At 36.3% G+C, this 14,215-nt stretch overlaps 2 protein-coding genes across 3 annotated transcripts; both read left to right on the forward strand.

Moving 5' to 3' along the window:
• Nucleotides 1–3,548: 3,548 nt before the first annotated feature.
• dab2 (DAB adaptor protein 2) lies at nt 3,549–14,214 on the forward strand. 2 transcript variants are annotated; one of them, XM_062988460.1, is made up of 15 exons: nt 3,549–3,647; nt 7,446–7,709; nt 7,888–8,027; nt 8,148–8,246; nt 8,659–8,790; nt 8,923–9,006; nt 9,662–9,685; nt 9,775–9,825; nt 9,904–9,966; nt 10,082–10,105; nt 11,482–11,620; nt 11,743–12,354; nt 12,433–12,623; nt 12,827–12,934; nt 13,937–14,214. In XM_062988460.1, exons 2-14 carry the CDS (start codon nt 7,490–7,492, stop codon nt 12,899–12,901), a joined length of 1,854 nt encoding a protein of 617 aa, XP_062844530.1. In that variant the 5' UTR covers nt 3,549–3,647; nt 7,446–7,489; the 3' UTR covers nt 12,902–12,934; nt 13,937–14,214. The 2 variants fall into 2 exon arrangements, with proteins under 2 accessions (XP_062844530.1, XP_062844531.1); XM_062988461.1 differs by lacking the exon at nt 10,082–10,105.
• On the forward strand, nt 10,118–11,489 carry LOC134303152 (disabled homolog 2-like). Its single transcript, XM_062988462.1, has one exon. It carries the CDS (start codon nt 10,599–10,601, stop codon nt 11,241–11,243), a length of 645 nt encoding a protein of 214 aa, XP_062844532.1. The 5' UTR covers nt 10,118–10,598; the 3' UTR covers nt 11,244–11,489.
• Nucleotide 14,215: the final 1 nt, after the last annotated feature.

Genomic DNA, 14,215 nt, shown 5'->3' on the forward strand with positions numbered 1-14,215 from the left:
CCAGGACAGGGTTAAAAAGTCTTTAAGAGGCACCTAAAGAAAAATTCTTGCTTATAAAGAATTAACATGCTTGTAAGATTTGTGGTGTGATTTTAAGAGTGAAACGAGTTGCTTATTATACTTACATGTATTGCTATAGAATGAATAAAATGTACTTTTAAAAGGCAGACCTAAATATTAAATAAGAAAATATAAAAATAAATGTAAATCTTTAAAAATTTGATTATTTTTCAGCAATTGTGTCCTATTATAGATCAATTTTTCTTTTCAGTCTTAAATAATTAATTGTTAAGTGTTGAGAATACAATTAAAATAGTAATTGCATTATATTTACCCAGCATTAATCATTACATATATATGTAATAATTATCTTGTCATTACAATTAAAAACTGCACCATAAAATCACAGAGACTGACCTGCTTGCTTGTTCTGCTGGTTAGGTTATAGTTAGACCCCTAGGGGGCTAACATTTACATTCATGGAATTTAGAATAATATTTTTTAAGCCTAAAGTATTTACAAATAAGACTGAATACATTGCAGACAGTTGAGGACCTTGCTCAGGGGCCTGTCAGTGAAGAGACTTAAATTTCTTAATGTTAAACCTCTATGCAAGTTCAGCCTTGTTAAAAATGTTACCTTTGTCTGTATTTATTTCACCTTTACTCTGGGAACAAGCCTGACATATTTAACAGTGGTATAAATGGTTATAGCAGCAGTTTTACACTGAGTAACTTTGTTAACCTGTAACTTTCCAAGTAAATGCTCTATACAGAGTGCTGATTCAGAGCTGTGGGATGGTTTTATATGCTCCTGACTTTTGCTGATGTCTGCATTTTTACCGAACTTGTATATAAAACTACTGCTTAGATACTGATTAGTCTGCAGCCAGGACTAATGTTTGCCTGTGTGTGTGTTTGGGGTTTTGGTACATCAGGACATTTGACTCAGGGTTAATAATTAATCTGGAGTTACTGGACATTACAAGTGTTTGCATGTTGTCTTACTGGAAATGCCATGATTACTTCACATTGATTGTGTTCTTGCTAAAATTACCAGCACATCTTTGTGAGGTTACATTTTTATTGCCTCAGTTCAATTAGGGGGCATGTAATTTGGTACATTTATTTGTATATTATTTAAAAATAATCAAACTATTTATTTATTTTCACTCTGGTCAGGATTACAGTGGGTCCTGCATCACTGAAAACAGTGGGCACAGTGAAGGACACCCAGGACAGGGTTAAAAAGTCTTTAAGAGGCACCTAAAGAAAAAAGCTGAAAAATGCAAATTCTTGCTTATAAAGAATTAACATGCTTGTAAGATTTGTACCCTGATGAATCTAAGGTGGAATTATTCAGTTTGGATTTTAAGCATTATGTGCAGCCAAAACAAGTGTAGTGGTTTAAAATGTTTTAATGGCTCATGTCAGTCATAGACCACACAGAAGTATCTTGTATGTATCTTGTATGATATAATAAAAACAATATATTAAGTGCCACTCTTTGATTTCTTTTATCTTCTCCCCTGACCTCCATCAGCCTGGTTGGTTTTTTAGAAATGAAAAAAGCAAATATTGCAGGGTTCCCCCCTAAAGTCCAAAAATCCATTTTGCTAACATGTTGCTCAATCTCTGCTTTTGTTTTTATAGGCAAAATCCAATATTTGTGCAACAGATGACAGCACAGTTCAGAGAACTCACATTTGAATTGTAATTTCACTCAGGAACCAGTTTTGCCCAGTGTATTAGGTACATTTACTATAAACAGAAAACAAGTAATTGGGAGAAAATGCATAAAAAAAAAACACAGTGACACAAAGACAGTCAAAAGTCAGGATGTTCTGGAGAAACAGTATTCATATAGTTTCCAGCAGTCAGAATCAACTAAGCCAGGTAAACTGGACCAGTCAAATGCTTTCTCATAGGTGGGGAGCCATTGCCATTTTGGGGTGAATAATAATAATAATAATTCTATTATTACATTAATATGCAGCCACACTTCATTATTCTACCTTCTTACATTCTATTACTTAAACTATTTAAACCCACCAGCTCTTTCTGCAATGTCAGCACTCTGAGGCCAAATCACCCAATCAAGCAGAAACAAGCGTCAGCCAAACAATAAGACTGTGACACATCTTAGGAGCAGGGTCAACGAAGAGGAACGATCTGCTCTAGCAGAGGCCGATGCACAGAGATCCTGTCATTTATACAACAGCCATGTGCTGAGCCCACCACTTTTTAGCATTTTCTACATCCTCTCAGTTTGATGTACTTCCTCTCAGGTCTCTCAGGAAATGTGAGGGGACACAGCATGCCTGGTTTGGATTTTTACTGAAGCGAAGTTTCCTGTTTTTCTTATATTGAGACAGATATTTGGACCGAACCTGCAGTATCTTCTCATTCACAGTTAACTGAACAGTTTGAAGAATTTTATTGTCAGTCACCAACGAGGTTGGACAGTAATGCAATAATTGAAAATCAAAGTTTACATATCCTTAAATAAATTACATGCTTCCAACTTTGTGACATTTTAGTAAAGGCATTTTCCTCTTCCTACATGCTGTGCCCATGTGCAAAGTGAGGTCCATAAAGACATGGTTTTACAAAACTCCAAATTCTGAACTCCAATATCTTGCACAAAGCCCTCACCTCCACCCTATTTAACTTCTGTGATGTATTAGACCAATGATTGTGAGGGGGATTCTTACTGTATTTTTCAAGATGTGTGGGGTTCAGAATTTTGTTTTGTTTTGAAGTTCAGAGATTTTGATAATCATTAGATATAAGTAGAGTACTATTCGCTGTTACAAAATGTTGTTCTTGCAATACTTTCTTTCCCTACGACTAGGAAGCATAGTCAGCAGACTATTAGAAAATGGACAGGAAGGAAGGATAGAAAGGAAAGATGGAAACGAAAATAAAGGAAACAAATGTGTTTTTCAACCCTCAGGGACAGAGTGACTATGCATTTCTTCTATTTGCAGTATGATTGATTAGAATGACTATTTCTTTTGATAGCCTATCTACCTTCTCTTTGTTTTTGGCCAAACAGAATGGGTCTCGCCCAGGATGGATTTGATCCCTTTGAGTCTGGTTCCTCTCAGGGATTCTTTCTTATGATATCTGCACACTTTGTCCTTGCCACTGTCACCCTAGGCTTGCTCATCAAAGCTGTTTTGAGACAATGTTCATTGTAGAAAGTGCTTTAGGAATTATTTTGACTTTGACATGTTGCTTTGTGGCACTCTCTTTACCAGCTGTGCCACCATTCTATAAAAGCAATTTAAAGCAACCAATTCACCCTCTGCTTCTGTTTTAAAGTGGAAAAAACTGGTATTCTCTGTGAAGACCAAGGCGAAAACTATGAGAAAATCTATTAAACTTGAATTGATATTAGTCTTAAATCGAGAATCTGGCAACCATAAAACTAACCACCTGTGGGAGGCGCCCGAGTATTCAAATCTGTGTGTTTGGTGCACCGTGCTGTGTGGGCAGGCTGGCAGGGCGTTCTCGTGTTGGGTGTTAATTTGGTGTTTTAACCCTCAAACCAGCGCATAATCCACTGGGGTCTGTGTAACAACTATCCATTTTTCATTTGTTAGTTTTTGGATATGGAATTCAACAACTTCTAAAGCTCAGCAGGTAAGTGATGACGCTTAAACACCTGTCTACTATGTTTGTTAGATATTTCTATTATAGTGACGAAGTAGCTTTTACCTTTTTTTCACTGATAACAGTGTTTTCTTTTTTTAAAGTTAGATATGTAAATGCAGTCTGTATATGTGTAGTCTTAAATCTTTGCAGGACCAAACAGTTTCCAACTGAGACGATTTAAAGGGACAACAGGTGCTACATAACGCATGCGCAATAACACTAACAAATTTGCCTCGTTTATTTCTTTTTTTTTTTCACTTGTATTTCAAAATATTCAACTTTGGAACTGAGTTACCTCCAAACTATGTTTTGCTGATCTTGTCTTTTTGTGTTTTCCTGTTCAAACCCACCTGACTAATAAAGACACACGTACAAGACTTTTCAAATAGACTTGGTACTACTGTCTGTATAAGCAGTAAAACATCTGCAGGGAGGAATATTAAGAGTGAAACGAGTTGCTTATTATACTTACATGTATTGCTATAGAATGAATAAAATGTACTTTTAAAAGGCAGACCTAAATATTAAATAAGAAAATATAAAAATAAATGTAAATCTTTAAAAATTTGATTATTTTTCAGCAATTGTGTCCTATTAAAGATCAATTTTTCTTTTCAGTCTTAAATAATTAATTGTTAAGTGTTGAGAATACAATTAAAATAGTAATTGCATTATATTTACCCAGCATTAATCATTACATATATATGTAATAATTATCTTGTCATTACAATTAAAAACTGCACCATAAAATCACAGAGACTGACCTGCTTGCTTGTTCTGCTGGTTAGGTTATAGTTAGACCCCTAGGGGGCTAACATTTACATTCATGGAATTTAGAATAATATTTTTTAAGCCTAAAGTATTTACAAATAAGACTGAATACATTGCAGACAGTTGAGGACCTTGCTCAGGGGCCTGTCAGTGAAGAGACTTAAATTTCTTAATGTTAAACCTCTATGCAAGTTCAGCCTTGTTAAAAATGTTACCTTTGTCTGTATTTATTTCACCTTTACTCTGGGAACAAGCCTGACATATTTAACAGTGGTATAAATGGTTATAGCAGCAGTTTTACACTGAGTAACTTTGTTAACCTGTAACTTTCCAAGTAAATGTTCTATACAGAGTGCTGATTCAGAGCTGTGGGATGGTTTTATATGCTCCTGACTTTTGCTGATGTCTGCATTTTTACCGAACTTGTATATAAAACTACTGCTTAGATACTGATTAATCTCAAGGATGAGGCAAATCAACCTAATACAATTAAAGACAAGGTTTACATGCACTTGTATAGGTGGTGGGGGCATGTATGTAATGACAGTCTTGGGATTGTAATGGTTCATGCAGCTTTTCTGTAACTTAATGAAGAAGACACATACTACTTTGTCCAACTGAACTTTTGTTTTGATTTTTTAATTTTTAGAAAGTTATATAACATTATTAAACTTTAAGAACAACCCATATGGAACAGTAGTATACTTGCCAAGATTGGAAAGAAAACCCAAACTGTCACCCTATTTTAAGAGTCTGCCATGAGTTAGTGGCCATGTCCACAGTCAAATTCCATTTTCTAATTAACAGATTATTATCAGAGTTGAGATTTACATCGTTATGTTGTGATACTCTTTTGTTGGTAATGTAATTCAGCACATATTTATCAGGCTGGCTAATTAGCATATCATGTTTTGTTACATGTAGAAACTTAAGTAATGTCACCACGGATATTTGTGCACTTTAAGTAGCCACGTTTCGCAATATGCCATCCTGTGTCAAACATTTTAGTCATACCCAAATGTACTTTTTTTGATCTACTGGAATATGTCGACATGGCATAATTTATTTTGGGTTGCAATACTTCTATTTATTTAATAAAGAATTATATTAGATGTTAGATATTATTTGTTTTATTATTTACTAAATGCATAGAAGAAAATGACAAAACAGTTGTCTTGAACCCTTACATAAGTTCTTATGTTATGAAACTGGTGTGAATTGTCTCCGTCCTTTGGCATTTTCTTCATGAAGTAAATTTTAAAATTCATGAGTTAAAAAACACATTTTTTCTGAAGGTTGATGGTGTTCATGTGATTGAGCAGCAGCTTGAGTTAATTTTAAAACCATCGTAAATAAACATGTCATGAGGTTTAAGGTAGATACGTATTACTTTTTATGAGCATTTACAGTGTGATCGTCACATGCAGTGTACTTAAAATGATTTAGTGGCTTAGTTAACATGACCTAACATAAAAGTACTTTTAGTTTCATAAAAATATGTGGCAAAAATACATCTGTTTTACTTGCTTTCCAAATGCATCTTACCTTTTTCAGCATTCACTGAAAAAAGGTAAAAGATTAAAAAATTGGGGGCTTTCATTGCTCATCTAAATAGAACCTGCAGCTTGCCTTTATCGTATAGTTTAGTCAGCTACTGGATGGTGGTGATATTCTGCTAGCAGTATTTGGGTCTTGTCATATTTACATTAGTTATTTTTTCATTCTTCTACAATTAAGGCTGTCACTTGCAGAAATTGAATACAAATTGTGGCTATGGAATACTGATTGTGATTAAAGTGATTTTACTCGTTTTAAAATCCTTAATTCTGAGCTATTGTACAATTATTGATGCATTTAAGTGCCAGTTATTATTAGTTAATGACTGCAATAGGCAGTTGTCAGTGGTTTTGTTGAGGGTAAGAAACATAAGGGAAGCCGCTGGAATAACATTAACTGAATTTAATTGGGCAACCTTTGATCTCTGCCAGCCTTTGCCTTGAGCATTTCCTAATAAAGTGTGGAAAGCTAAGCACATCCAGAGGTATGGGTCTAAATTCTCTTATTTCTTACAGAGCTCTTTACCTAGATTTCAGTTCTATATTTTGTTTTTCTTGCCTGTACGATGGATATGAGACAGTCTGCTTGTTTTTAAATGTTTTTTTTTTTTATTGCTGTTTCTTTTCAAGCTTGCTAAGACTGATCTGACTGGTATCATATCATTACTTAATTTTATTACTATTTCAATACTTTCATTTGCTCCTTGATAATTCCCGGTGAAGATTGATGTCAAATGGTTTTGGGAGGTCTGACTAGGAGCTGAGATGTTGTAATATAATTAGGATGTGGAAAGTCAGTAGAAGTATTAGTATAGTATAGCATAAAGAAAAGTGTCTCTGTGATTGTTGAATATTGCTGATCTTTGTGGTAGGTTGCTGTTTTGCTTTGGGTTAAAGGAAGGTGAAAATGAGCCACGGGTCAGGGGTGATCATTAAAGTGTCAACACATTGACTCAGCTGTGTCAGCTTTTTCATATGTAAAAAAAAAAAATCTTCTCAGAAATTCATTTTGGGTTTAAAAAGGCAGGAAATGTAATCTGCTGACTGTATCTGCTGTGAGTACAATAGTAACAACTCTAACAAGTTTCTTACTGAACCATAAAATTGTGCAAAATTAGTCTAATGCTAAGGATGTAATAATTATGCTTATTTATAGTGTTTCTATAGATTAGCTTTTAATTATTTGAAGAAGCAAAAAATCTCAACAAAAACAAAGTTTTAACTTGTGTGTCAGAACTTGGCAACAGAGCAAAGTCTGCATTTGCTGTTTTAATGAAAATAACTAGTTATGTAATGTTTAACAAGTGCACTGCTGCCATACAAGTGGATATTAGCATGAATGAGCCAGTGTAATGAAAGGCCTGTTGAGTGTATATAGCGAGTGTTTTACCACAATGTGATTCTCATGCTTTATAACCTTCCGCTTTGCACTTAAGTTAGCTTTCCTCTGCTCTCCTAGGTCCATAGTGGAGAATGTGTGGTTGCTGAATACCCCAACACTGCATGTGTCCCCTTATTTTGAGGAGCCTTGCATTCACTCTATCTTTTTGGACGTGTAGAGCTTCTATAATGTCGACAGAAGTGGAGACCATGCCTCCTGCAGAACCCCCCACGGAGCCCACAGTGCCTGCCACTGAACCTGATATCAGCCCATCAACAACAACTGAAACCACTACAAATTCCTCAGGCAAATCTACATTTTTCTCTAGAGACAAGAAGAAAGGTACAGCTATGCTTTTAATATTTTCCAGGGTTTATTTATTTTTATATAGTTATAAATAGATGCACATTTAGGTTTTATGCTGATGCATGCTAACATTTGAATACATGTTTGAAAAGCTGGGTACCTCTGGATTTTGCTTGACAGCTTACTGTTTATTCAATTCATTCTTCTTTCCCAGCTCCAGAGAAGACTGATGAGTTCCTGCTGGCCAGGTTTCAGGGAGATGGTGTTCGCTATAAAGCCAAACTGATTGGCATTGATGATGTGCCTGAAGCCAGAGGGGATAAAATGAGCCAGGACTCCATGATGAAATTGAAGGTATTTCTTACAGGATACAATCAACTGATCTCAAAATACTAAACCCAATCAGAGCTGTTTGAAGAATTTTGTTACCCCTGTGGTTTTGTGGTTTCTGATCGAGTTGTGTTTTATGTGTAGGGCATGGCAGTAGCTGCTCGTTCCCAAGGCAAGCACAAGCAAAAGATATGGGTGAACATCTCTCTAGAAGGAATTAAAATCATCGATGAGAAGACTGGCGTAAGAAATGCAATATGGTTTTTCTTCTGGATGCCAATGGTTAACATAATTCGGAGAATCTGTTGATAGATTAATGCTGTTAATTAAAAATGTCATTTAAAATAATATACAAGCTGATGCTTGTTTCCAATTTAGAGAAAAGCTACAGTCTATACATAATACACATCACTGTGTGGATTGTAAATTAGTCCTGCTGTGCTGTCCTAGACAGCATTTATTTATATTTCTTTACCAGTTGTGCCTCATTGTTTTTCCCTGATATTAATGTCTTATTTCTAACTACTAGAATAAAAATATATTGACAAATCCTACCCAGTGCATCTTTAATCACACAACACTTTTCAATGCACTGATTCATACATTCCTATATTGGTGACCCAGCTCATTTTATATTTTTGCCTTTTTTCTGCAGGTGATTGAACATGAGCATGCAGTTAACAAGATCTCCTTCATCGCTCGAGATATCACTGACAACAGAGCATTTGGATATGTGTGTGGCGCAGAAGGCCAGCATCAGTTCTTTGCCATTAAGACAGCCCAGCAGGTCTCTTCTGGCTTTTAGTTTTAAATAATTTTACACATGTCTTAATCTTAATTGACTAATGAAAGAAGAGCAGTCCATATTTGTGTAAAAATGTAGTTTAAGAGGTCTTGCTTATTTGATGTAACCCTCCAGGCACAACCTTTGGTCGTGGACCTAAAAGATCTCTTCCAGGTAATCTTCAACACAAAGAAGAAGGAGTCAGAGGCTGCAGAGAAGGTAATAAAACATAAGGTTAAAGCTGTAAAAAATATAGTTTAATTAATGTGCAAAAGGATCAAACCCACCCATGCCCCCACCAATACACTAGTAGCAAAATAAAGCGTACTTCCTGGACTTTATATTTAAGCTAGTTACATTTTGACAGATTAGAAACATTAATAGGCTGAACAAACATTGAGCAAAATGTCCATATAAAAGCTTAAACTTTGCTCATTCTAAATCTAACTACGAGGAAACATGCCTCAAATAGATTTTACATGCCTGACTGCTGGGGCTAGCTGAGTACACCTAACTACTCCAAATGCTGCCTTTAGAACCTGTTGTGCTAAATAAGTGTTTATGGAGGGTTATGAAGTTGAGTCTACACGATGGACCCTTGTATTCTTAAGAAATTAAAAATGCACACACGTTTGACCTTGTATTATATATTACACTCTGGGATCAGACAATCATTATAAAGTGATTTGTATAACGCGGTGTAATTGACATGGCTAACCAATGACCACGTGAAACTTGTGTGTTGTTGCCCTCTAGTGGTGACGAGACAAACTGCTCTAATTGCATCAAAAAGCATGTTCTTTTATTATTGTTTTTTTTTTAATGAATGCCTTGAGTCCAATTATATCTCTGACTCGTTCTCTTTCCTCTACAGGATAAAACGAACACTGTTGTAGAAGTGAGTAATTCATATTTCCTTAGAATTTTTTGAAATTTAATGGACTATTTGTGAGACACATGTAACCCCCGCCCCCCTTTCTGTTTAAGAATGGAAGTGATGCTTTGCTTAGCCTGGATGACCAAGTGAAGAGTGTAAAAGTGAGTTTCTAAATTGTGAACCTTAATCGTTTTGGACAGAGTAAGACATAAAATGATCGGCCCTTATTCTTTTCACAGTCTGTGGAGCAGATGGATCTTTTTGGAGACATGTCCACACCTCCAGATATCAACTCTCCCATGGTAATATATAATATACAGTACCAACTCAATACTCATACTCAGTATTATGTTAATGCACCTTATTTACTTTAACTGTGAGAAATGAATTTGACCTTTCCTTCCTTTTTGTTATTAGGATTCTTGGACAAATCACATAGGGGTAACAGTTTTTTGTTTAGTTTGCAGGTCTAATTTAAAACTTCGTGTAACCAAGACTTCATGCATGCTTTTCTCACCTTTTAATGCTAGACTTCAGATAAATCATGAAATGCCTTTCCAAAGATGTAGCAAACCACACTAGCAGTAAAACGTGTTATGTTAGTGATATTTCACATATGTCATGAATTAGTAGCTGCTAGAACTTAGTGCACACTGTCCAGAGTCAAGCAAGCCTTGCACTGCTCTGGAGTCTGTCTTGAACCAGAATTGGCACTTTAAAGCTTACAATTAAATGTTGCTGATTTCATGGAGAAAGGAAAAACATGAACTGTGCCTTTCTTCGGACAGCAGTCCAAAATGGCCTGGTTTAATTTTTGACCTGCCCTGTAAAATATAAATCTCACTCTCAGGAATTGTTTAAATTCTGGTCTGATTTATAACATGATTAACTAACCAATGTTTTTTCTTGTCCTGCTATCTCTTATGCTTTTGACATGTCTGATTACTTTCTTTCTTTCTACTCTAATCAGCTGAACAGCTTGTTGAAGCTGGAGCTTACTTCTGTGATTGATGCCAATCAGAACCACCTTAAAGGCAATCCCTTCGTCTCATATCCCACAGTCCCTTGCAACACACCCAATGATATTTTTTCTTCCTTCATGGACATGTTTCCCACTCCCAGCCCAGATCCATTTAGTAATGATCCCTTTGTTACACTTAATGGCCAGATTGACTCCTCCATTTTTCATAATTTGTCCCTATCATCTAATGACAGAGTTACTTTTCCTGACTGTTACTTGAATGGCTCTGATCTAGACAATCACTCTGTAAATGAACTTATTGATAAGTTTCCATCAAGGAACTTAAATGGTTGCAGCAATCCTTTCTTGAAACTATCAGATCAGAGCCCTCCCGTTCGTAACCTATTTAATAAAACGGTTCCTCTGCTTCAAACCCCTTCTCCTTTGTGTAATGGTCCCAGCAACTTGGTGCATCTTATTAGCCAACCTTCACCTCTGTCTTATACTGAAGCGATTTCACCTTTTCTGCCAAATAATGGGGTGATTGGACTCTGTCCCCCACCACCAAGTTCCAAGTGTGGCCGAGTACGCAGAACAGAGAAGGTGAACAAAAGTTGATGTTGGTGGCACTAGGTGATGGGTGGTGTTTCACAGTGCCTGTTGTGAAGTTAATTTGATGGTGGGAAAGGTTGCATGCATGTGTGTATTAATAGTTTTTGTTTTAGGTAATGTTAGGATCACTAACATGTGACTTGCATGTGTTAGTCACTACTTTTTATTGTATTGTATCTTCAATTTCTTGCTATTTACATTTTTGCAGAGAATTTAATTTCATACCCTCCTGTTTCCTTCACAGTCTCCTGAAAATGACATGTTTGGAGCAAGTTTGTTTGCCCCTCCCACCCAAAATGTTGCTTCATCCACAACTCAGTCCAGCTCATCTATTCCAGCAGATGTTTTCAATACACCTACCACCACCTCCATAGCTTCTCTCGGTCAGTGATCAGTTCCGTTCTTTACCACTAATAAACTTGTAAGGGTATCAATTTTATACCTGAAACATGACTGTCTTCCTTTGGCCTAATTTTAAACTAGTGTATATTTTTTTTCAATTTAGGTTCTATGTTTTTTGGACCACCATCTGTTCCAGGGACAAGTCCATGGGGTCAGCCTGCACCCTCAATGTTTCCACCTCAAGGCTGTGTCCCTCAGGCACCAATTCATGGTGCACCACAAAGTTCTTTCTCTCAGGTTCCTGCATTTGGTGCAGCATTGGTTCCTCAGTGGGGACAGCAAGCACCTTCCACCCAAGCCTGGGGCCAACCAGCACCCACAGTCTCTATGGGTGCTTGGCCTCAGTCTGGCCCCACATCTAACCAGTTTCAGCAAAGTCCTTTTATTCCCATGTTGGCTTCTCCAGGAGGAATAATGGCAAGTCGGCCACCCTCAGAGGTCTCTACTCGGCCTCCCCCTCCGCCTCCGGTGAAAGAAGAGTCATCTGCCATTAAGAATGCCTTCTCAACTTTGGATCCACTTGGAGGGAAGGAACAGAAGTCTGGGAGGGACATGTTTAAAGATTTCCAGATAGCCAGACCTGGAAGTGGCAGCCTTTCTAGTGCAAGCACCAATGGCTCCTTTGAGCAGTACTTTTCTAGCAAAGTTGGCGTAGCCCAAGAAGCAGCTGATCATGACGACTTTGAAATTAAGCATCTCTCCGCAAAAGCAACTGGTATTTAATCAGACTGAATTAAATCAATAGTGGGTAAACTATAACAGAACCACACTAAATGTGCTTTCATATTTCCAGAGCCTATTAAACCTGCAGTTCAGTCGGCCCCAGTGATTGCTGGTCCAGCTCAGGCTTCAAGCTTAACCCCTATGGGAGGTCTCATTGATGTTGCTTTCACTCCTAATCAGACTCCAGTCTCATCAGGCCCAGGTCCCACTACAACTGATGCTCTTTTTGATGACACTTTTGGAGCACCGCTTACAACTACAGTAAGTATAAAAAAGTCAGAACATTTGTAGCTTGAATGAGAGTCTAGTAGGGACCTAAGTTTACCACAGTTACATATCTGTAACTGAATGTTGAATTACACTAAAATTAATGTTTGAACCATAACTTGTGTATTAGACTATAGACTATTTGTATAGCGGTTTGGAAATTATACATAGATTCTAATCTATTCTTTACCTCTCAGGGTGGTCCAGCCATGCAAACCACTGCAAAAGCTGATCCCTTTGGAGATCCATTTGGAGGAAATCCTTTTGCCTGAACCTTGTCATACAGTATATTCTGTACTGTTGAGGTACATGAATGTCTCCTAGTACCCCGTTACACTCATGAAATACATTTTGATGTACCTTGAAGTTTTACATTTATTGTATATATTGTTTACTTAAATCATTCTATAAAATATGCATAGAGAAACATGTTTTCACATTTGCCATGCACAAAATATTCAAGAGGGGCACAGTGTTACAACTTCCTGTCTATACCATGTATAATATTGCCTCAGATCAAAATGTAATAATGCTTCAAGGTCAGTAAGGTGTTTGTGTTGTATAAGCTTACTGCCATTAACACTGCCTTAATTAACTTACCCAGCTGAAGGGCACTAAATGAAAGTATGTGAGCTAAATTCAGCTTAATGTATGCAGAGGTGGTGTTCTCATGTAAAGATTGGTTTAAACAGCCTCTAAAATATATGACTAAAGCACTATATTTAGTATCAACCTTATATACCGTATAATATTCTAAGCAAGAAAACAGTTACATATGGTCCATAATTCAAAAACACTTACCTCAACGCGGATAGATACAAGAATAATAAGTTACAAGAATATTAAGAATTTAATAATATCATGTATAGAAATTTGTTTGCTACTGCTTAAAATGATTGTGATTAGGTATTATAACAGGCCTATTTACCAGCAGATAAACTAATCTGCTGGGTATATTGTTGAAGAAAAAAGGCCCAAAGGTGGAGCATTTCTATTTGTGTGCCTCAGACTGCATGCTATAGATGCTAACACAAGTGTTAAAATTGTAAATATTGTTTAGTTTATTAAAGTGACCTGACTGCAATTGACACATCTGAATGTTTTAGTGTGGGTGTGAGATTATTTTCATATATAGTAAGACTTGGAAACTTATTTATGCACTCATAACTTTTTAGTGTAGGACAGCAATTTTGCTGCAGAGTTTTAAAAATAATGCAATTCGCCTTTTTAATTAAAGACAATCACAAATGAACCCTAGCATACATTGTCTCATTAATTGTATATCATGTTCTGTCTTTTCATTTCAGATTATTACTCATCTAGTGTGGGAGCAAACAGCCTTCATATGCAGCACATTGAACTGAATGCAAATGCACAGAAAAAGTACTTTTTTTCTACACTCCATCAACCACATATTTCTTTCTTCCTCTGTGTGTTTTCAGGCCAGTCTACCCTCTCTTAAATAAAACTGGCACTGTTTGCCAATATGACTAAATGTGTTTGTAAAAAACATGGAAGATGAATATAAAACAAGAAATGAAAGTCTGTTTATGCAAGATGCTGTATTAAAGAAAGCATAAAGTTAT

This window comes from Trichomycterus rosablanca, chromosome 26, assembly GCF_030014385.1.
Source record: "Trichomycterus rosablanca isolate fTriRos1 chromosome 26, fTriRos1.hap1, whole genome shotgun sequence".
Taxonomy (NCBI): Eukaryota; Metazoa; Chordata; class Actinopteri; order Siluriformes; family Trichomycteridae; genus Trichomycterus; species Trichomycterus rosablanca.

Bases quoted from the DNA above. Each gene is read 5' to 3' on its own strand.
- dab2 (XM_062988460.1), top strand. From the start codon at position 7,490: ATGTGTCCCCTTATTTTGAGGAGCCTTGCATTCACTCTATCTTTTTGG. The intron at 9,007-9,661 runs GTAATAAAACAT...TTTCCTCTACAG, and splicing joins AGTCAGAGGCTGCAGAGAAG to GATAAAACGAACACTGTTGT. The intron at 12,355-12,432 runs GTATTTAATCAG...TCATATTTCCAG, and splicing joins TCTCTCCGCAAAAGCAACTG to AGCCTATTAAACCTGCAGTT.
- LOC134303152 (XM_062988462.1), top strand. From the start codon at position 10,599: ATGTCTGATTACTTTCTTTCTTTCTACTCTAATCAGCTGAACAGCTTG.